The following is a 23,520-nucleotide window of genomic DNA, read 5'->3' as shown; positions in this document are numbered from 1 at the left end:
TATGTTTGCGAACATTTTGATCATAAGCAAAATATATTAATGTTTCCATTTTTGTTTAACTTGGTATAAGTGAATTTGTGTTTTTTTTTTTTTAATTTTTTTTTTTATTTCATAGATGTCTTGTCACCCAGAACTAAACCAATATATACAAGATACTCTGCATTGTATCAAACCTCTAATTGAAAAGGTAAGAATTAATGTTTTCAGCCTTATTCAGAACTGCATATTTAATAAGGAGGTAAATCATGTAGTAACCTAGTTTGAAAGGATAGGTTGAATGATGTCTTCCCCACTCAACAAGACGGTTGCCTAAAGTAAAAATTCTTTGCACAAGTCTCAGGCTTTGGTGTGTTGGTATATGTGCAAGTGCAATATAAATGGCCTAATTGCAACAACAAAGCAAATGCTGATGGGTAGCTGGTGGGGTTTGAACTGATATGAATGATTGGGTGGTATTAAGGGAATTCAGGTTGGGGTGAATAAAGATTTCCATTGAGTGTTTCCTATTATATTTGTCTCTTCAATCAGATTTTGGTTTATGGGTGTTATTTTGAACTCTGATCCCATTACAGCTTTGGAAGACCTTATTTAATAGGACTTTTCCTGTTGTAATGTTTAGAGTAAATTCATACACAAGGAAGTTCAGTAGTAGTGGCAGTTTTAAAAATTTGATGGGATACTGCACAACATCCTCCTGGTTTTATATGTGTTGCTCACTCATAGTTAGTGGAATTACTAAGCATGAAGTTGATCAAAGAAGACAATATTTGTTGCTGCTGCTTGCTTGTTCATTGGAGTTAGTATAGAGCATTCACACAGTTTATCTTCTGACTTTGTTGCATTATTGTACATATCAGGGTTCCCTTGGTACATGCTTTCATTGTCTACAAAAATAACCTACAGTGCTGTCCATAATGTTTTGGACAAAACATTTTTTTTCTCTTGAAAATGGAAAATTCTTGAATGGTCAAGCCAGTTACTCAATTTAAATCCAATTGAGCATGTCTTCCATGTGCTGAAGAGAAAACTTATAGGTACAAGCTGTATTAGAAGCTTGGCAGAGCATCATTAGAGAAGATACTCGGCACATGGTGATATCTATGAATCGCGGACTTCAAGAGGTCATTGCATGCAAGGGATATGGACCAATTACTAAATATGACTGCTTTAGTATTCCTGCCATTGCTATGTTTCAAACATTATGGTGTCCTAAAATGTAGAAAAAGTGTTGTCATTTCTACATGGCGTGATTGAAATGTATACAAATACCCTAAATAAAAGTCTGCAATGTGCATTTTAAACTGTGGAACAGAGAGGTAAATCAAGGAAAAATGTGTCTTTGTCTCAGTCTTTATGAAGGGCACTGCATGTTCTAAGTTGTAACCTGGGCTGTAATTTCTTATTTCGTATGAATGCCACATAAAATGTTTTAAAAATCCATAAAGCTGCTTTTACATGATGCAGCAATCATGAACACAATTTTATTTATATAACTATTGTGAAAGGAAGAATAGTTAAAACAGTTTGAAGATTTGGGGTTGAAACTTTGGCTCTGTTTTACTAACCATTACAAACAAAACATAAAGCAATAGGTTAGGACAGACGTGGTTCAACTATATAACTGGTCGTAAGGTGCTTCTGATGTACAAAGTTCATCACCATTTGTTGCTGGTTCAGTGGTGAATGCTGACTTCCAGATTCTTCCTTGTTTAAACAGCACATGTGGCAGAAGGGGCAAGAAGTGACATTATGCGTTCTCCCTGGAATCATCCTTTCTGTGAAGGGGGGAAAAAGGGAAAAGTGGTTACGTACTGCCCTTCTCTAATGACAGAGGGCCTGCCAGTCCAGAGTCTTACAGCCATTTTCATAACATACATACAGTATACAATGCATTTTTAGGTTGCTTTTCCTTTTAGTATGGTCTGTCTGCAGAATATGTCAAATGTAAGGCATATTTATAAGCTGAAATAATGAATGCTAAGTAAGTTTATTGTTTTATAATTTCCAGAATGATGCAGAAAAAGTTGTTGTCGTAATTATGGACAAAGAACACCACCCTGTGGAAAGATTTGTATTTGAAATTTCCCAGCCACCTCTGCTTTCTGTAAGGTGAGATTTTGAAATAAACTGATGAGACTGTTTATTTCTAACTAGGGATGCTCCGCCGATACTGATCACTGATTTCATGCTAATTGATTGTCCAGTTCAGATTTTTCTTTTTCTTTTATCCCATTAATCTTTTTACACTCTGCTCCTGCATAACCAGTGTAAGAGCTAGCCTGGCCACAGACAGACTCCATCCATCCATCCATTTTCCAACCCGCTGAAACCGAACACAGGGTCACAGGGGTCTGCTGGAGCCAATCCCAGCCAACACAGGGCACAAGGCAGGAAACAATCCTGGGCAGGGTGCCAACCCACCGCAGGACACAGACTCGACACCACAATGTCCACAACACACACGTTTATTACTCTACTATTTACAAAACTATTTACAGTTTGCTCAGTCCTTGGACCTTTGGCTGCCTCCACTCCTCTTTCGCAAGCTTTGTCCACTTTCACCTGACTCCGGCTCCTCGAATGGAGTGAGGAGGCCCCTTTTATAATGTCCCGGATGTGCTCCAGGTGCCTGATGATGTACTTAGGCGGCACTCCCCAGTGTGGCGGAAGAGCTGCCCTTGCACCCGGAAGCACTCCGGGCATACACCATCCCTGGTCTGTCAGCACTTCCTGGTGTACTGGAAGTGCTATCCCCCAGGGATCAAGGACCATCCAGGTGCCCAGGGAAGGGAAGTGCCGCTTTCCCGTTTCCTCCAGGCGTCCCGGTGGGGCAGGGTTCCTGGCTGTCTACCACACAAGGTGTGTGTATGTATGTATGTATGTATGTTTGTGTGTATATATAATATAACCACAGGTGTTAACTTTGTTAAAAAAGTAAAATCCTGTAGGCGTATTGTTCAGTGACCAAAAAATGCTAAAATAAATTTCTTTACAATACATACCAATAAAATATATACAAAAATATCTATCCATAATACATATAGCATAAAAGAAAATAAAAATCTGTAATATGTTTTTTTTTCTCTAATGTACCTATCTGAAATAAGGCTTATTAAAAATTTAATTTTTACCATTTCTCTAACAAAAAAATGATATACATATAATCACTTAATTGATATTGGCAATTAAACACTGCATGTAAATTTTGAATCATTTTTAATTATTAGTTACACTACAGCTTTTTTACTATTAAAGTATACATTTACTATGCTTATACAGGTGTTTTTTTTTTTTTTTTTTTTTTTTTTTCCCTTCAGTATATCAGGTATACGTTCATAATTATAGAGGTGTAATTATAAATATGGATTACTGTTTTAAAAATACAGTAGTTGTATCAAACCAAAACTTACACTGTATGACACACGGCAACAATAATGAACATAGTACAAATTTAAAAAAAAAAATTTTAAAAAGCCGCACATGTATCAAATGTTCATAAGTTATCAAGAAGACACAAAACTAAAATGCTTAACAAGTTTATAAGGAAGACACTTTTTTCTGTTAAGCTGTCAAGCCTATTATTTACTAAGCAGCAATTTCAAATTTATTTTTCTTTTCTTTTTACATTCAAAAATATAAGTTGCTGCTCTGGTTGGGCGACATGGAAAACGTAGCACACTTTTTTTCATATCAGTCGATATTGATATATATCAATATAGATCTAATCGCTGTTTCTGTCAAGCTTAAAGGTTCCTTTTTACTCCTTATGTTATCTTCACATCTGACTTAGGTTAATTTTGGTTTAAATGTTTATTTTCTGGCAGAAGTTGAACATGACAGATGTACTGTAGAGAATTATACAGTGGTATTTCAAATAAAATAGGTATATATAATTAAATTAAAATCTTAATTCTGATCAGTTTAAAATCATCAAGTGTTACAGGAGAACACAAACAAAATACACAACTGAATTATTTGGTCATTTTTTAAATTAATGTGTAATACAAAATAAAAATATCTCCATTGTGACCAGTCAAAAGCTTTGAAATTTTACAGGAGAACACACTAAATTTGTTGGTCAACTCCAAATAAAATCTTAAATCTATAACTAAAATCTTAAAGGTTTCAAAGTTTTACAGGAGAACATAAAGTGAATTCTTTGGTCAGATCCAAATAAATATAGTAGGCATTAATACAAAATAAAGTCTCAGGGGAAAAAAAAACAACTTTTGTGTAGATTCAAACTGTTTTAAGTCATTGGGGAAACAAAGCCACAAATAAATAGACAAACATTTTGTATATATCCTCTGTACATTGCAATACAAGCAGCTTTCTAATGTAAATGAAGAACATAAACAAAATTGACATATTTGCTCAATTGTGGTCCAGTTATGCTTCCAAGGTAGAAGTCTGCACGGTGGGATTTGTAGGACCCAATCCCAGCCAACACATGGCGCAAGGCAGGAAACAAACCCCGGGCAGGGCACACACTAGGGACAATTTAGGATCGCCAGTGCACCTAACCTGCATGTCTTTGGACTGTGGGAGGAAACCCACACAGACATGAGGAGAACATGCAAACTCCACGCAGGGAGGACCCGGGAAGTGAACCTGGGTCTTTGCGGGAGCTAGAGTCTGGGAATTTGAAATTTAATGTACAGTCCATTTTAAATTCTATATATAATTCATTTGCCTAAGCAGTTAGGACACATGCATATACTTTATCGCTCACAGCCTTCTCAAGATTGTAGAGCCCAGAGACAGCCTTACATCCGCAGTGGACAGCATAATAAAAGGAGAGTACAAGACTGCAAAACTCAGTAAAGGGAAGTCTGACATTTGCAGTCATTTTCAGTTGTTATCGATGGCAACTAAGTGCCGTTTTTTGGCTGTGAAAAATTTTCTAACTTACAGTGGACACAAGTCAGGCACCTCAGTTTTAAAGTGCCACATGTGTGCAGTAGTGAAGGGTCAAACTTAACTGACATTCATGCCAAACCTGTCAAAAGTAACAACTAACACAAATAGCAAAGTAGAGGATAAATGTGTGTATTTTGTTTGCAAGGATATAGGGCTTTTTGACATGGCGGTGAGGGCTGTATTTAACTTGAGCATTACCTGGCTGACACAGCTGCCAAAATTGGAAAGTCTGAAGTTTAAAGAGATACAGTCCAATCTGTATTACAGCATGTGGTAGAAAAAGCCCAAAAACTGAGAAAGGATATTGCACATGACATGCTAGAGACCATCAATATTTATGAGCATGTTGTGACACAACTGATGTTTGAACTGAAACCTTTGAGAAAACCTTGTTGATATCTGCCACTGTCCTTGACACAAGATTGTAGCTCTCATTGATACAAGGATGCTTTTTGTGACCCCGTTTGAAGCAAACATGATTAAAATGGCTGAAAACATTTGTGCTTTACTGTTTGAATAACTTTACAGTTTTCTGAATTGACTGTGACTGACCGATGAGCAAACACAATAGCTGCCTTGCGTGGCTGTGCCAGAATAAACTGTAATGCACCCATTCTTAACACAATTTTCTTAAGTGCTTTTACAAAGAGTAGTGATGTTGAAAGCACCCAAAGTTGCACAGGTTCTGGCTATTGTAATAAAGTTAGTCGGGTATTTTAAACATGCTGGACAACATGGCAAGCTTATGAGGTCACTCAAACAAGTCTGTGGAGACCAGATATAATGCTCTCTTATAAAACAAGCCTTGACATACTTTGTTTACACTACAGGGAGTTTGCTGCAAAAAATAAAACATGCTTGCTAACCGTTGAGCAGCTTTGCATCTTCCTTTAAGCTTCACTGAACTATTTCCATTTCATAACATGATCACATCTCTTTTTTTCCTCTCCAGGACAACATCCCCTCTTCGTTGATCTGTCCACCCTCTCAGTTAGTGGTGTAATTTACATGGCCACCCAACCATCTTAGCATAAAGCATGCTGTTAGCACAGAGCTTGAAGTTTGCATGATATTAACCTGAGGTATTACTGTAAGTGAGCTGGTGCATTTTTTTTTTTTTTTTTTGCAGTGAACTCCATATAGGGCAAACAAAGCCTTTATGCTAATGAAAGTGGAGTAATAAACTGAGAGAAAAAGGAATTATTGAAGTCTTTTGTACAGTTGAACAAATGGCAAGAAAAGCTACTTTAATGAATTTGTACCTTTCTATTCTGTCTTCAATTCTATAAATTAAAATGGACAACATTTGAGTTTCAACAGCACCTTTGTTTTAAGTTCGGCAGTTTACATTTTTAATTGGAAAAAGAAAATTTAAACACAAATTTGAAATTGCTGCTTATTAAACAATATGTGCCTCTGCTTTTATATCATTTACAGGTATATGCTTCCTGTCTGTGACATTATTAAACGGCTACAGTCTACGGTTTCATCGTTATGCTGACAATACACAGATTTATTTACATGCAGGGATTAAACATTACCTCCTCCTGCATTGGTTGCCTGTTTGGCTGACATCAAACACTGCTTGTCTGAAAACTTTCTCAGACTAAATAGTGATAAAACTGAGGCTTTAATTATTGCATTTCCAGGAACTTTATAGAAAATGGACAATTCCTCATTAAAAATGTGTGGCTTTATTACATCCTTGTCTGCACAGGTTAAAAATCTTGTTGCTATTCATGATCCTACACTCTCCTTTGATCTTCATATTAATAATATTACCAAGGTTGCCTTTTTCCACTTTAAGCAAATTACAAGGTTGCATTCATTGCTCTCCGATACTGCAACTGAGACACTTATTCATGCTTTTGTCACCTCGCAACTTGACTATTGCAATGCAGTGTTGTTTAGTATCCCTGCTCAGTCTAAACAAATTACAGTATGTACAAAATTCAGCAGCAAGAGTGGTTATCCACTTAAAACCCTGGGAGCATATTACTCCTTCACTTCTAAAATTGCATTGGCTACCTGTTCCCTTCTGCATTCAATATACACTTCTCCTTTTAGTTTTTAAGGTTCTTCATAGTCTAGCCCCGCTTTACTTTTTTTCTTTAATTTGTCCCTTATACTCTATCATGTACGCTTCGTTCTTCTGACTTTGCTATTAACCATCCCATTACTCACATTATACACTATGGGCAACAGGACTATTAGTGTATCAGGGCCAGGATCTCTGTGCATATACCTCATTTTCTGTTTTTAAATCTAGCCTTAAAATATTTTAGTATTGCCTTTTGTTGTTCTCATTACTTTTGTTTGTATATTGGACTGTTTGATTTTATGTGCATTGTTGTACAGTGGCCTTGGATATCTTGAAAGTTTTAAATAAAATGTATTTTTATTATTATTATGCTTGTTAGCTTAACAGAAAAATGTCTTTTACTTAAAAACTTGTTAAGCATGTTAATTATAAATGTCTATCAGGGGCCGGCACGTTTGGTCCTGGAGGGCCTATGTGGCTGCAGGTTTTTGTTCTAACCCAGTTGCTTAATGAGAAGACAATTACTGCTAATAAAGCAATTCTTGCATAAGTGACATTTTGATGCTTCATTTTAGTGGTGTCGCTTCTTAAGTTTCCCCGCCCTTAATTGCTTATTTCAGTCTTAAACAAATGAATTCACTGTTTTTAATGGGGGCGGAGTGTTGGCTCTGAAGCTAGGGATCTGCACTGGCAATCGGAAGGTTGACGGTTTGAATCCCGTAAAGGCCAAAAGTGACTCTTCTTCATTGGGCCCTTGAGCAAGACCCTTAACCTGCAATTGCTCCGTCCTGGGTATGACATTAATCTGCATCCAGCCCTGCAAGTAGGCCCTCCAACCTGTGGGAAAAACCTGGGGGTTGGTGGCAGAATTGGCACACCAGCCACCATAAAAAAAAAACCTCACACTGTTCCGTGCCATTAGAACTAGTGTGCTGCTGAGGTGTCACCCATTGCATGGCTATATTCCGGTCCTAATCTGGTCTCTTGAGTTGGTTTGTCATATAGTGGATGCGGCAATGCGCTGTATCAGTGCATGCTCTTAACCTCTATCTTATTAGCAATACGATGCGTATGACTAAGGAGAGAGCAGTTCTCCATCTAACTTGTTTCCATTTACACCTGTCTGGATTCATCGTCCAATATTTGATTTACTAAACAGTTAAGAGAAGAATGCGACAGACTGAAAATTGTCAGTTTCAATCATTTGGATGATATCCTTGGAAAGGAAGAAATCTGTGATACAAGAACCTAACATTGCAGACTAACAAGCCATAAAATTAAATAAGGTCTGAGATTGGCAAGGATTGGTTTCTAATTAAGCAATTGGGTTGGAATGAAAACCTGCAGCCACTGTGGCCCTCCAGGACCGACATTGCCCAACCCTAGTCTAGCTGGTACACTGAAGACAAAAAGCGCAACTGTATAAATATAGCAAACTAGCCAACCCGCGGCGTAGCATACGCCGCATAATTATTTATTGATGGGTGAACACTTCCTGAAAGACACAGTTGTCCAAATGGGATGGGTTTAAGTGAGTGAGTGAATGAAAAGATGGAACTCTGGAGAGAGCAACATACAATTATCCGTGACTGAAAACTGGTTTTGGCAGATACAGGCATATCTTTTTGAAAGTTTGGCCCTGTGCAAAGGCCAATCTAACAGGAAATTGTCTGCGTGTAAAAGGCAAATTTGATGGGGTCAGGGATATTCGGGGAATAAAGACAGTTTGTGAGGTAGCAGCTGCGATAGTTTTACACTCCAGTACATTGCAGTGAATGCTGGTAACAGTCAGGCGGGCAAGCCACCAAAAACACTATGCTCTTAGTATGGTATGAATCAGGTTTTTGTAGACAAAGGTTTTCCCTGTTCCTGCAGAACCATCTAAGAAGAAGCATGTTAGTCGCAGATGGGAATCGCTGTATGCAGTGTGCAAAACAGTTTGCGAGGGTGGACGCAGTCGTGCGTATCCCCATGGTCTATGTCTTGCGTGCCATGGTCGGCTGCTTAGTGAATTATATATATAGATGTATATTTTAGCAGTACTAAAAAACTGTAGTGCAATTAATGAGTAAAAATGAGTTAATCTTTGAAGTGGAGGTATATTTACATTTAAGCAGTGTTTAATTGCCAGTATCAATTCATTGTGTGTGTGTGTGTATACTTTATAGAAAATAAAATTCTTCTCATAATTACAAGCTGTAATATTGTTTGATTTTGTTCTGTAATACAGTAATCCCTCCTCCATCGCGGGGGTTGTGTTCCAGACCCCCCCGCGAAAGGTGAAAATCCACGAAGTAGAAACCATATGTTTATATGGTTATTTTTATATTGTCATGCTTGGGTCACAGATTTGCACAGAAACGCAGGAGGTTGTAGAGAGACAGGAACATTATTCAAACACTGCAAACAAACATTTGTCTCTTTTTCAAAAGTTTAAACTGTGCTCCATGACAAGACAGAGATGACAGTTCCGTCTCACAATTAAAAGAATGCAAACATATCTTCCTCTTCAAAGGAGTGCGCGTCAGAGAGAGAGAGAGAGAGAGAGAAAAGCAAACAGTCAAAAATCAACAGGGCTGTTTGGCTTTTAAGTATGCGAAGCACCGCCGGACAAAGTACTGTAGCTGCAAGGAAGGGAGCAAGCATTTTTCAGCATTTTTTAGAGGAGCATCCGTATCCTCTAGGCCAGTGTGCGAACAGCCCCTCTGCTCACACCCCCTCCCGTCAGGAGCAGAGAATGTCAGAGCGAGCGAGAGAGAGAGAGAGCGGAAAGCAAACGATCAAAAATCAATACGTGCTGTTTGATCTTTTAAGTATGTGAAGCACCATGCAGGAAGCATATCGCTTTGCAAAGCAGCCACATGTAAGCCCAGAAAAGAAGGGAGCACTGTGAAGGTAATCTTTCAGTGTTTTTTGAGGAGCGGCCGAGTCCTCAAGGGGTGCAGACAGCCTTCGTGCTCACAATATATTTGAGGAGTTTTATTTAATACATAATACGCGCTGTGGTTGGGTAGCTTCTCAGCCATCTGCCAATAGCGTCCCTTGTATGAAATCAACTGGGCAAACCAACTGAGGAAGCGTGTACCAGAAATTAAAAGACCCATTGTCCGCAGAAATCCGCGAACCAGCAAAAAATCTGTGATATATATTTAAATATGCTTACATATAAAATCCGCGATAGAGTGAAGCCACAAAAGTCGAAGCGCGATATAGCGAGGGATTACTGTATACCTATCTGAAATAAGGCTTATTTAAAAAAAAAAAAAAAAAAAGAATTTTCCTCATTTCTCTGACAAAAAAAAAATGCTTTCAGTCTCCATCTACGATGCTGTATTTTTATTAGTTTACTGTGTGATGAGCATCAACATAAAAACACAGAAGATAATGCATGTAGGTTTCTCAGTGATGATGACTGAGGACAAACTGATGCCCCCAGATATCAGAATCTGTGTTTCCTATAAGCAGAGCCATGTAGAACTTTTAAATTGCACCACTCATTTTGTCTCCTGTGTGGTGTTCACATCCATTCATCAATTGTTTTTTTTTTTTTTTGTTTTTTTTTAATTAGAACATTGGTCATAGATTCACATGGAAAAGTGTGGTCTAGTAGTGGTGTTATGTCTGAGGTGAAAAAGATTAGGCGTACTCAGTATTATTAATAAGATGCCTAGACTATTATATTAATTTATGCTTAAATAAAATTCTATAATATCTCGGTTTGATTGGTCTAAGGATGAAGGGAATATTTGTGGGTCCTTCTCTTTCAGTGTTGCTGCTTTAGGTGTAGAAGAGGTGAAGTTCATTCTCTGTTTAGAAGTTAAATTAAAAGGTTTACTCGCCCAGGCAAACTCACAAATTACGGAGGATGGCTTATTTAAGAGAGGTGACTAAGAACCGGTGTAGAGATAGAAGGGGAAAAAACTTGCAGAAGAACCACCATCAATGCAATAGTCTAAGGATCTGGGCTATATGACAGAGTGGTGACAGAAACCACGTGGAATTTGCAAAGAGGAATCTACAGGACTTTCCGACTGGAAGACAGGGTTATCTGGTCTGATGAAACCAAGATTTGAGCTATTTGGCCTCAGTTATACAGCAAGTTTCATGTCTGGAGGAAACCAGGCACTGCTCATTACCTGTGCAGTACCATTCAGGCAGGGAAACGTGGTGGTTGCATCATGCTGTGGGGTTATTTTTTAGAATCGAGTACTATGAGACTAGCTAGGCTTGAGGAAAAGCAGAATGAAACACAGTAGTGGGATAATCTTAATGAAAATCTGCTCTAGTGTGTTCTGAACTACAGACTGTACCAGAGGTTCACCTTCCAACAAGACAATGGCCCTAAGCACAAAGCATTGACAACACGAAAGTGACTTAGAGTCAATGTGAATTTCCTTGAGTGGCCCAGTGGGGAGACTTGAAAACAGCTGTCAACTATGGTTTCCATTATTGTTGTCGCAGTACCAAACTTTAAATACAATCCTAAGAAAAGTATTGAAATTCAGTACCAATTTTGATTCCAATGTAATTATGTAATGTAATTCAATTAAAAAAAAATTGCAATTCTATATTCATCAATCTTCACATTGATGAAACAAACCATTACACATTTTAGTAGCACAATCTTTTGTAAAAGGTAGGTGAGGTTCTGTAAACAGTTAAAAGTAAAGAAGTTAAAATTAAAAAGTTAAAATCCGGTCAACTTTTTTTTTTTTTTAATATATAAATTACATTGATAAAAACAAATACTTTTACTAACGTAGTACAATTAAATGTTACAACATTAAATGTTAATTGTATAAGTATTGTAATATTTTTTCAGCAGTATTCATGAAAGTGATACATTATTAAACATGCAAAAAAAAATTTACATGAAAAAACTGAAATCTTAGTGATTGACAAACATGAATATAGCAAGGGCATTAGAAATAAACTTGATCCGTTAGGTTTAAAAATCGACGGCGGAGATAAAGAATTTAGTGATGGTCTTTGACCTAAACTTTAACTTGCATATTAACCAGATTATGAGGACTGCATTTTTTTTCATTTAAGGAATATAGTAAAAGTTAGATCACTTATAACATTACACGATGCTGAAAAATTAATTCACGCTTTTGTTTTTAGTCCACTAGATTACTGTAATGCTCTCCTAACAGGACTACCTAAGAGTGCCATAAATCGGTTGCAATTAGTGCAGAATGCAGCAGCCAGAATCTTAACTAGAAAAAGAAAATTTGAGCACATCTCGCCAGTTTTAGCATTTACATTGTTAACCCGTGTCATTCAGAATTGACTTTAAAATACTACTGATGGTTTATAAAGGCTTAAATAATCTTGCTTCTTTCTATATTTTGGAATGCCTGTACCCCTACACTCCAAGTTGTAGCCTTAGATCTTCAAATGGAGTTCTGCTAATAATTCCAAGAGCCAAGCTTAAAATAAGCGTTGAGGTGGCCTTTTGTAACAGAGTATTTGCACACCACAGCAGAATTTGCAATGAGGGTTTACAAATCAAGGGTGCAGTGGACCCCTGTAGTACTAAAGAGTGTTGCTTCTGAGTGAACAGCACAGAATAAAAATGACATGCGGGTAAAAAATAATTGAAGACCCTTCAAATAAGATACTTCTCAATTTTCTGTTTAGAGTTGCTTGCAGTTCTTGCATTCAGGCTTGTGTGTATTTTGTGGTTTTTCATCCCTGTCCACTACAAAGCCGAAGTATTCCCAGGTGTCACTCCAGCTGCCCTGTTTGCTAGTTGAGCATGCTAGTGGTCTGATACTGCTGAAATTGCTATCTTATTAACACTTTTGAGTGGAACAGTGGAACCTTGGGGCACGACCATAATTCGTTCCAAAACTCTGGTTGCAACCTGATTTGGTCGTGACCCGAAGTAATTTCCCCCATAGGATTGTATGTAAATACAATTAATCCGTTCCTGACTGTACAAGCTGTATGTAAATATATATATTTTTTTAAAGATTTTTAAACACAAAAATAGTTAATTATACCATAGAATGCACAGTGTAATAGTAAACTAAATGTTTACTTACTTCTTCTGTAATGTTTACTTCTGCTTGGGCTCTCCCGCTCGCGTTCTCACACTCTCTTGTGCACGCCTGTGTGTGTGTATGTGTGTCTCTCTCTCGTGTGTGTGTGTGGCGCTCTCTCTCGCTTGCAGCACAGGAAATGCGCAGGGAGAGACTGAACACGTCCAAACCGAAAAGGAAACTTGCTTGTTCGTATACAGAGTGTGTGGTCGTGAACAGATGCAAAAGATTGTCAAACTTTTTTGGTCGTAAACCGATTTGTACGTGTTCCGAGACGTTTGTGAACCGAGGTTCCATTGTGTGTGTATGTATGTATGTATGTATAATAATATAGTTAGGTCCATAAATATTTGGACAGAGACAACTTTTTTTTATAATTTTGGTTCTGTACATTACCACAATGAATTTTAAATGAAACAACTCAGATGCAGTTGAAGTGCAGACTTTCAGCTTTAATTCAGTGGGGTGAACAAAATGATTGCATAAAAATGTGAGGCAACTAAAGCATTTTTTTTTTAACACAATCCCTTCATTTCAGGGGCTCAAAAGTAATTGGACAATTGACTCAAAGGCTATTTAATGGGCAAGTGTGGTCAAGTCCGTCGTTTATGTCATTATCAAATAAGCAGATAAAAGGCCTGGAGTTGATTTGAGGTGTGGTGCTTGCATGTGGAAGATGTTGCTGTGAACAGACAACATTCGGTCAAAGGAGCTCTCCATGCAGGTGAAAGAAGCCATCCTTAAGCTGCAAAAACAGAAAAAGCCCATCCAAGAAATTGCTACAATATTATGAGTGGCAAAATCTACAGTTTGGTACACCCTGAGAAAGAAAGCAAGCACTGGTGAACTCAGCAACGCACAAAGACCTGGACGTCCATGGAAGACAACAGTGGTGGATGATTGCAGAATCATTTCCATGGTGAAGAGAAACCCCTTCACAACAGCCAACCAAGTGAACAGCACTCTCCAGGGGGTGGGCGTATCGATATCCAAGCCTCCCTTAAAGAGAAGACTGCATGAAAGTAAATACAGAGGGTGCACTGCAAGGTGCAAGCCACTCATAAGCCTCAAGAATAGAAAGGCTAGATTGGACTTTGCTAAAGAAGATCTAAAAAAGCCAGCACAGTTCTGGAAAAACATTCTTTGGACAGATGAAACCAAGATCAACCTCTACCAGAATGATGGCAAGAAAAAAGTATGGAGAAGGCGTGGAACAGCTTGTTATCCAAAGCATACCACATCTGTAAAACATGGTGGAGGCAGTGTGATGGCGTGGGCGTGCATGGCTGCCAGTGGCACTGGGACACTAGTGTTTATTGCTGATGTGACACAGGACAGAAGCAGCCGAATGAATTCTGAGGTGTTCAGAGACATACTGCCTGCTCAAATCCAGCTAAATGCAGTCAAATTGATTGGGCGGCGTTTCATGATACAGATGGACAATGACCCAGAACGTGCAGCCAAAGCAACCCAGGAGTTTATTAAAGCAAAGAAGTCGAAAATTCTTGAATGGCCAAGTCAGTCACCTGATCTTAACCCAATTGAGCATGCATTTCACTTGTTGAAGACTAAACTTCAGACAGAAAGGTCCACAAACAAACAGCAACTGAAAGCCGCTGCAGTAAAGGCCTGGCAGAGCATTAAAAAGGAGGAAACCCAGCATCTGGTGATATCTATGAGTTCAAGACTTCAGGCTGTCATTGCCAGCAAAGGGTTTTCAACCAAGTATTAGAAATGAACATTTTATTTCCAGTTATTTAATTTGTCCAATTACTTTTGAGCCCCTGAAATGAAGGGATTGTGTTAAAAAAAAAAAAATGCTTTAGTTGCCTCACGTTTTTATGCAATCGTTTTGTTCACCCCACTGGATTAAAGCTGAAAGTCTGCACTTCAACTGCATCTGAGTTGTTGCATTTAAAATTCATTGTGGTAATGTACAGAACCAAAATTAGAAAAAGGTCCATAAATATTTGGACAGAGACAACTTATCTGTGTGTGTGTATATGTGTGTGTATGTATATATATATATATATATATATATATATATATATATATATATATATATATATATATATATATATAAATATAAATATATATATATAGTTTCTATATATATATATATATATATATAAACTGTATATATATATATATATATATATATATATATATATATATATATATATATATATATTAGTGTGTGTATATATATTAGTGTGTGTATATATATTAGTGTATATATAATATGAAGGGACAACATACTTTTTGAATACATTGTATTGCCTGGCTTTCTAATGGGATAACTAAGATTGGCAGTTCATTAGAATAATGTACTGTAAATGTATTCTTTATTCCAAGGGAAACAGGATATTAAACTGTGTGAGAAAAGCTTACTCTATTTTTGAAAAGTTTATATGCAGTATCTTTCCATATTCTGTTTGTGACAACATCTTGTAATATTTTAACATAATTAAATGACTCTGTGCCAGTTAAAGTCTCACAACCAAGTATGCTTAATGGAAATATTACAATTGTAATTATTGGGAAAACAAACTCTTTATTTTAGTACAGTTTTGCATAGTAAATATGGCCAGTAGGTTTTATATTTAAGTAGATGGTAGACTGGCGTCAACCACTTTGTAAATTGTACATATGAAAGTGGAATACGTTTCTCCATTTCTATCTGGTAAGAAATCTGATAAAACTTGGAAAATTCAAAGTAAAGGTTTGTGATATTTTCATAAACTATTTGGTTGAGTGGAAGTCAACCATATGTCAGTATTCGATAATTGCAGTACTCTTTAATGTAACAAAATGCTTTTGTTCATTTCTAGTTCAGATGCATTATTATCCCACGTAGAGCAGCTGCTGCGGGCATTTATTCTGAAAATTAGTGTTTGTGATGCCATTTTGGACAACAATCCTCCTGGTAGGTGTTGAATGCATTCAGTTTCTTGCTAATTAGTTGTCAGGGTTTCATTTACTATCGTCAAGTGAAATGGACATATTTAAAGCACTAATTGAATATACAGTTAATGAATAAGTTCAGTCTTTTACTTAAAACAGTTTAGTACGAGGGGTGTTCAATTATAAACAGGAATTTTCATGCTCTGTTCTTACAAATAGTGCAAGGTAGACCTGATTCATTGGACAAACACACGTATATATGAAGATAGATAGATACTTTATTAATCCCAAGGGGAAATTCACATACTCCAGCAACAGCATACTGAAAAAGACAATATTAAATGAAAGAGTAATAACAATGCAGGTATACAGACAGACAATATCTTTGCATAATGTTAACGTTTACCCCCCTGGGTGGAATTGAAGAGTTGCATAGTGTGGGGGAGGAACGATTTCCTCAGTCTGTCAATGGAGCAGGACAGTGACAGCAGTCTGTTGCTGATTCTGCTCCTCTGTCTGGAGATGATACTGTTTAGTGGATGCAGTGAATTCTCCATGATTGACAGGAGCCTGCTCAGTGCCTGTCGCTGTGCCACAAATGTCAAACTGTCCAGCTCCATGCCTACAATAGAGCCTGCCTTCCTCACCAGTTTGTCCAGGCGTGAGGCGTCTCTTCTTTATGCTGCCTTCCCAGCACACTACCGCGTAGAAGAGGGCACTCGCCACAACCGTCTGATAGAACATCGGCAGCATCTTATTGCAGATGTTGAAGAACGCCAGCCTTCTAAGGAAGTATAGTCGGCTCTATCCTTTCTTACACAGAGCATCAGTATTGGCAGTCCAGTCCAATTTATCATCCAGCTGTAAGTTGTCGTTAGTACTGCTAGCTTCTCTTTCTCCCAACCTCCCCCGCCCCCCCCCCCCCCCACTTCCTGTCAGTTGTAATCAACATGTCGGAGCATTATTATTAAATTTTTGACAAACGAAGGAGTCATTCCATCTTAGATTTATTTGAGACTTAAAAAAACAGTTTGGGGATGAGTGTCTCTCTCTATGATTGGTGCAAGTCATTCAGAAAGAGACTATCATCTCTTCGGTCCAGTTAAGGAATTTTTAGGAGGGAAGAAATTCAAGCCGAATAAGGAGGTTATTGACGCTGTGCAAGAATGGGTCAACATGCAGTCAGAAGACTTCTACTCTTCAAGTCTTAAGAAACTTCCTGAGCACTGGAGCAAGTGTATTGCAGTGGCTGGAGACTACATAGAAAAATAGTGTGTAAGTCGTTTTATTGTATTCAATAAGTACAACATAGCTCATAAATTCCTGTGTATATTTGAATGCCCCTCGTACGTTGTTAAAATTCAGTACTTTGGTTCTGTGTGTATCTCCTGTATAATTTTTTTTCTTGGTTATTATAAGCCTAATGAAATGAAAAACACTTAAGGGTGAAAAAAATGAGTAATGTGGCAATATTTAGTTCAAGAAGAATTGTAACACCTATTGTGCTTCATACTTCTCTTACTTTTGTCTAACTCAACCAATATCTAAATGAGTAATACAGTTGACTTTGACCATGATTAATAGTTCAAGTCCCTTGTGTTGTGCATTATTTAATCTTAGATGATATTTGAAAGATTTCTGTGATCATAATGTTGTACAATCTCTTAGGTTCAATTTCACATTTCATCATCTGATCTAACATGGTGTGAATAAATATTACCTTTTAATGTTGTTTGCATTTTGTAGGTTGTACATTCACCATGCTTGTCCATACACGAGAAGCTGCCACTCGAAACATGGAGAAAATTCAAGTCATTAAGGTTTGAAATTTATTTATTTATTTATTTAAATAAAGAGCAAGGCTAACGAAACTCTATCACAGACATCATTTAAACATTAAACAAGTTCTAACAGAAAATTTGTGCTTTTGTGCTGTATTATCATGTGTGCTAGAACTAAACCAATAATGCACTAACTGCAGTTTAGCAGTTAGTGTGAAAGAAAAAAAAATACATTTAAAAAAAATCTGTTGCACAATATCTATTAAATGAAACAGATTACCAAGCCGTGCACTTAAGGTTCAAGAGAACCTCTTACATTATTATCTTCAGACCAACAGGGTTAGTTAGAGTTTATACAACATTTGTACAGATATTATTTGTATCTATTCTTGGTTGTTCATTCTGAGTTTCACTAATATATATATATATATATATATATATATATATATATATAAACATAATTATTATTATTTAATATGCTTTGAACTTTTTTTTTTACCTTTAACTAGTATGGAATTCTCCACTTACCCCTCTGATATTTTGAAATCCCAAGTTTCCAATCACTGGGTGTTTTTCCTTAAGCAGACCATTGAATATTGCAGAAACTGAAGTGTGTGAAAATCAACCCAAACAATCGCACCTCTTCCATAATTAATAAGTTCATGAGTTAAACCCATTGCAGTGCTTGTTCTGACAACAACTAAACCTCTTAACCAATTCTGCATTATATAATTTTCAGCTACATGACTGTCTGTGTATAGGAGCAGTCTATTTATGTTACTGTACAGTCGTACCTGATGTGAAAGCTTGGGAGGGTTGCCAGAGAACCCCAAACCCCAACATGAACACACCCAAGACAATCCCTGGTTCAAGTAAATGGGTGTTTATTATATAAATACCTCACTCAAAAAAGCACCAAGCACAACTTATTTCTCCTCCAAACACCTCTCCTCTCTGCACTGCACTATCCTTCTCTAGTTGAGTGTAGCTTATCCTCCTCCCAGCTCTGAGTGTGGTCCCTATTATTGAAGGTCCGGGTATACTTTCGGTGCCCGGGCTGCTGCCCACTGGAAGCCCTTCCTATTATGTGGGCCTTCCACGAGACCTGGGACTACCTCTTGCAGCACCCTTGGACCCCAGCAGGGCTCTACTGCAGGACTACAACTCCCAGCATTTCCTGCTGGTTCCTGAATGTGAGCTGATATCAAGGGCCTCTGCCATCTAACAACCTGGGGGAATAAGCACTCCCCAGAGATGGTCATTCCCTATCCTCCTCTTTTATCATGGCCAGGGACGGTGCTAAGCACATGTCCAGTTGGGACGCCTGTCTATTTGTCTGGTGTTTCCCACCCAGGTAAGGAACGATCTTGACATACTAAGATTACTAATATCTAGCTGAGTAATTAAGATACTACTGGACTTGTTAGTGGTAGGAAGTGTTAGAAGGTATAAAGAGTGTCTTAGGTGTGTCTTTGATGGAACTTCCTTTGCAATTTTGAACATAATTACTTATTCTTGGATTTAAAATAAAGTGGCACAGTGAACTTTGCCTTTTTTCAAAATTTGTTAGTTTAATTCAATACCTAAATCTCAAGCCACTGTGCTTCTTTGAATGGCTTTTCTCACCCCTTTTTAAGAGTTTACTTTTTGGTCCTGTTCCTCATGTGATTCAAAACTTGCATATAGTGCCACCCTTTGGTTGGATTGGCTTATTGGTTTCATTATTGGTAAAGCACTTGTTTGTTTGCACATATTTCAGATATATTTGTGTGTCTGATTTGGCTATATTCTGCCATCCTGAGAGTATGAGGTAATTGTACTGTTGCAGACTTTAATCAGCGTTACTACGACTACATCTGCAACTTGAACTTTATTGCCAGGTAACATAGTTGTCAAGAATTTTCATACACATAACAAAGTAAATACAATTAACAGCACAATATACAATGCTTAACCTCATCGCAACATTAAATACAGTCAATAGTGAGTAATAATACATTGCATAAAACACAGATACATAAAACAATTTTACAATGCTGAATTGCACTCATGTCCAGCAATACTGTATGTCAAGTAAGTTTTTATAAAATAAACAATTTGTTGAATTGAGGAGTTTGGATATCAGTAAGAGACAGATTAACTATAGTGTCTATAATAGGAAGGAAATTATTTTGTGTCTTTTTTTTTTTTTTTTAAATGTAAATGTCCGCTTAATGTTTCTTTAATGGTAATAATTAAAAAAAGGTTACCAGTGGGACTATACTTTCTGATTATATTTACAGCAAGTTTGTTTACATGTCTTTAATAGAGTCCAGTTTCAGGCTTAACATCTTATCTGCTGTCTGAATGACATGCTGCAGTTTGTTTTGAGTGAGTAATTGGTTTAAAAAATTGTACCAGCAGTGATTGGGACAACTTTTTAAGCTGATGGAGAAAACAAGCATGCACGGCAGAGCTTTTTTGATAAGAGAAGATTTGAACTCAGATGCTGTACGTATGAGGCCGCAGTGCTAAGCATTGCACCACCATTCTGCTATCACTTACTTTTTTTTTTTTTTTGAGTTACGGATTGATTCTCTGGAAGACAGAGAGCACTATAACCTGACGCACACAGACGCAGGAGGCACCAGTCCAAGCACACATGATTTTTCTTTTTCCTTGTGGACAACGTCTTCCCCGTTCCCACAAGTACACAACACAGTCTCAAAAGAATAATACTCGCTTCTTCTTCTTTCTCTTCCACGGCAAGCTTAGTCTCCCTCCTCCCGACTCTAGTTCCCTGAATAGTGACTGCTGGCTCCTTTTATAAGGTACCTGTAAGTGCTTCAGGTGCTCGTTGACCTAATTCTGGCAGCACTTCCGGGTGTGACGGAAGAGCTGCTCTCCAAGGCTCAGCAGCAGCTGCAGCACCTTGTGGCGGCACCCACAGATCCCAACAGGGCTGCACCAAACTCCAACTCCCATAAAGCCCTGCGGGAGTCCTAAGCACCACTGCAACCCAGGCCGTCCGCCACAATTCCCATAGTGTTCACTTTCAGATTACTTGTTATGAGATGTTGAAATTCATTGTCATCTAATAAGGAGAATTTTCCTTTTTTAATCTTGAAGGATTTTCCTTGGATTGTGGCAGATGAACAAGAAGTGCAAATGAGAGAGCCCAGGCTTATTCCTTTGAAAACCATGACCTCTGACATAGTTAAAGTAAGTGAAATATCTTGAGAAAACAATTTTGAAAATTCTTGAGGTTTTGTTTGATGTTCTTTGATTTTGTTTAGGCCAACTAAAAACAGAGTAAGTACACTTTTTCTTTGTAAAATGTTTTATATGGTGTAATGGAAGTTTTTTTAAAAAACTGCATTTTAAAATGGCATTACAAGAGAAGATTTTGAGTCTTGTTAAAAATCAGTTTTTCTAAATTGTCATTTGTCATTGTATAATGAAATTAAATCAGAAGGAAGAATTAAGATATAAGGTTGAGGTTTTAAAAATTACTTGTCTCCTTGCATCATTGTACGTCATTGAAGGATTAGATTGTTTTTGTTTTTTGTGATAAACATCCATTAGAAACACAGAGGTGATGCTTCTCTGAAATCAAAACATTTGCTGCCTCAAAGTGGAAGTATTCCATAATTTTTAAGGCTTCTGTTTTCATGTTTTGATGGGTGCCCCTTACACGCCAATTCAAACCACAAGAACAGGTGAAGAATTAAAAACAAATTGTTTAGAATGCTTCACTTTAAAATGAAATTTCCCATAGCGCGTTAATGTATGCCATAATTGTGAAAAACAAATTTGACTTACAAAATGTCAAACCTCTGTCCTTTAAGGCTTAAAGTTACTGCTATTTCTCAAGTAGTGATGGTGTTATGAAAAATACTGTGTTCACAGTGATAAAAGTAACCTTAAAAGGTGGAAAACTGTTCGTCTTTATATAGCTAGTCAACTTGTTCCCCAAACGGAATTTATCCACTTTAAATGCTACAGCACACTAAAAGAGCCTTTGTTTCATGTTGAGGAGGCAGTGGAGAAGTTTGTTGTTTTAAAATTAGGTTCATGAAAAAACTTTTAAGTGAGCTCCACAATGGAGATTGTGTTTGGTAATGTGGGGGAGAAGGGGGTCAGCCATAAGAGCGACCACTCATTTTGACTTTTTGTCGTTTTGTTTCAGATGCAGTTGTATGTAGAAGAAAGAGCTCAGAAGATGCCTTAGGCTTCAGCTGTATAATTCATGAATGACTTGCACTCATAGGCTGATGGTTGGGATCTTTATTGTCCTGTCTGTTTGAGATGTTTAACCTGAAGTTGAGAACAAATGAGTACAAACAGTCTGACAAGGATCTTTCATTGACCTTAACCTACCAGTTTGTAAGCTGATATAAGATGGGGAGAGAGAGGGAAACAATAAGAATGCATTACTGTAGCCTTGTTTCCTCTATGAACAATGAATTGACTTTTTATGCTCTTTTATATTAAATATTTGGACAGGAAAAACACGAAAGATTCAAAGCAACATTCGTCTATTTCTACTGAGTTATAATTTGGACATCTCTTTTAGTGTGGTTTCATGCTCTGACTAATTCATGACTTGAATATTGCGCTTTTTGCATTTTGCAACTAGGTTTGTGCCATGCTTTTTTCAGTGCACAGTAATAAACGTTAACATATTAAGTCTTGATATGTTTAAGGGAACAATATGCAGAATGCACTGGAGACCACCAATGCATTTCTAGGCACTACATTAAAAGCTTTTATGCACCATTTTGCCATGAAGTGGCTTCTAACAAGAAAGTAATGAAGGGATGGCTATTGGTAGTTTTATACCATGAGCATTATGTATTTGTGTGATAGACTGGCTACAGTTTATTTAAAGGAGTTGAAATTAATGGGTTGATTTAAGTATTTTTAAATCCATACTATATTATCAAAATAGAAATTTAGAAGGTTGCTGCAGCCATGCTTTGCACTTGGTTCTAGACTCTCTTAATGTGATCCATATTAAGCAAGAGGGTACATTTGTGTGGCACACATGCTATGTAAATGCTAAGGAAACGTGGAGAAATCCCTGTGATTTTATTGTTTTATACTGACACATTGAGTGTGTGGGTGTTTTAACTGCTGACAGATGACATTGTGGGTTTTGAATATCATAATGTGATTCTTTAAATACTTAATAGTAACGCAATACAATGGTAATAAAACTACCTGTACAACTCTGTGTGTAGACTGGCGAATTGTTCTTCCTTTTGTAATACAGTTTACATTTTCTAGGATCTTCAAAATGTAAACTCTCACCTTTCACTGTTAGTACTGTTACAAGTAATACGTATTAAATAATTTTGAAAGCACACACCAAGGATTCATATGTATTGTTGTTAAGCAATAAATAAGTTATACATTCTAATGAAAGGTTCTAATTTTCTTCTCCAATTATATACACGGACAGAAATTAAATCTTCTCTTGACATACTGTTATTTACTACCTTCTTTAATTTCAGTGACAGTGGAAACCTTTGACTCATTACAGTCAAATATCTTTATCCATAAACACTTCTATTTAGTGTGTGTGTCAAAGCCTGTATGCAGGTGATGGTTTGATCTGTAATGACGCAATAGATTGTTTTTGACCTCACGGTGTTTAATTCTTAGTTCCTTTATAGTAAAGGGGGGAGGAGTTTGTGCTTTGCTTTCTTATTAAAACTTCCATCCATCCATTAGCCAGCGTGCTATATCCTAACTACAGGGTCACGGGGGGGTCTGCTGGAGCCAATTCCAGCCATCACAGGGCACAAGGCAGGAAACAAACCCCGGGCAGGGCACCAGCCCACTA

The 23,520-nt window shown here is 37.3% G+C and overlaps 1 protein-coding gene across 1 annotated transcript in view; it reads left to right on the top strand.

Moving 5' to 3' along the window:
• The window catches only part of mad2l2 (mitotic arrest deficient 2 like 2), a 29,049-nt gene extending 6,139 nt beyond the window's left edge, over positions 1 to 22,910 (top strand). The window contains exons 4-9 of the mRNA XM_028807615.2: positions 116 to 187; positions 2,009 to 2,109; positions 15,840 to 15,934; positions 17,659 to 17,732; positions 20,802 to 20,894; positions 21,862 to 22,910. Of these exons, the coding sequence (XP_028663448.1) occupies positions 116 to 187; positions 2,009 to 2,109; positions 15,840 to 15,934; positions 17,659 to 17,732; positions 20,802 to 20,894; positions 21,862 to 21,903 (477 nt within the window). The 3' untranslated portion in view covers positions 21,904 to 22,910. The remainder of the gene's footprint in view (positions 1 to 115; positions 188 to 2,008; positions 2,110 to 15,839; positions 15,935 to 17,658; positions 17,733 to 20,801; positions 20,895 to 21,861) is intronic.
• Positions 22,911 to 23,520: the final 610 nt, after the last annotated feature.

Source organism: Erpetoichthys calabaricus, chromosome 8 (genome assembly GCF_900747795.2).
Source record: "Erpetoichthys calabaricus chromosome 8, fErpCal1.3, whole genome shotgun sequence".
NCBI classification, from domain to species: Eukaryota; Metazoa; Chordata; class Cladistia; order Polypteriformes; family Polypteridae; genus Erpetoichthys; species Erpetoichthys calabaricus.
Note: the sequence above shows the minus strand (reverse complement) of the source record. Positions and strands in the feature narration are given on the sequence as shown.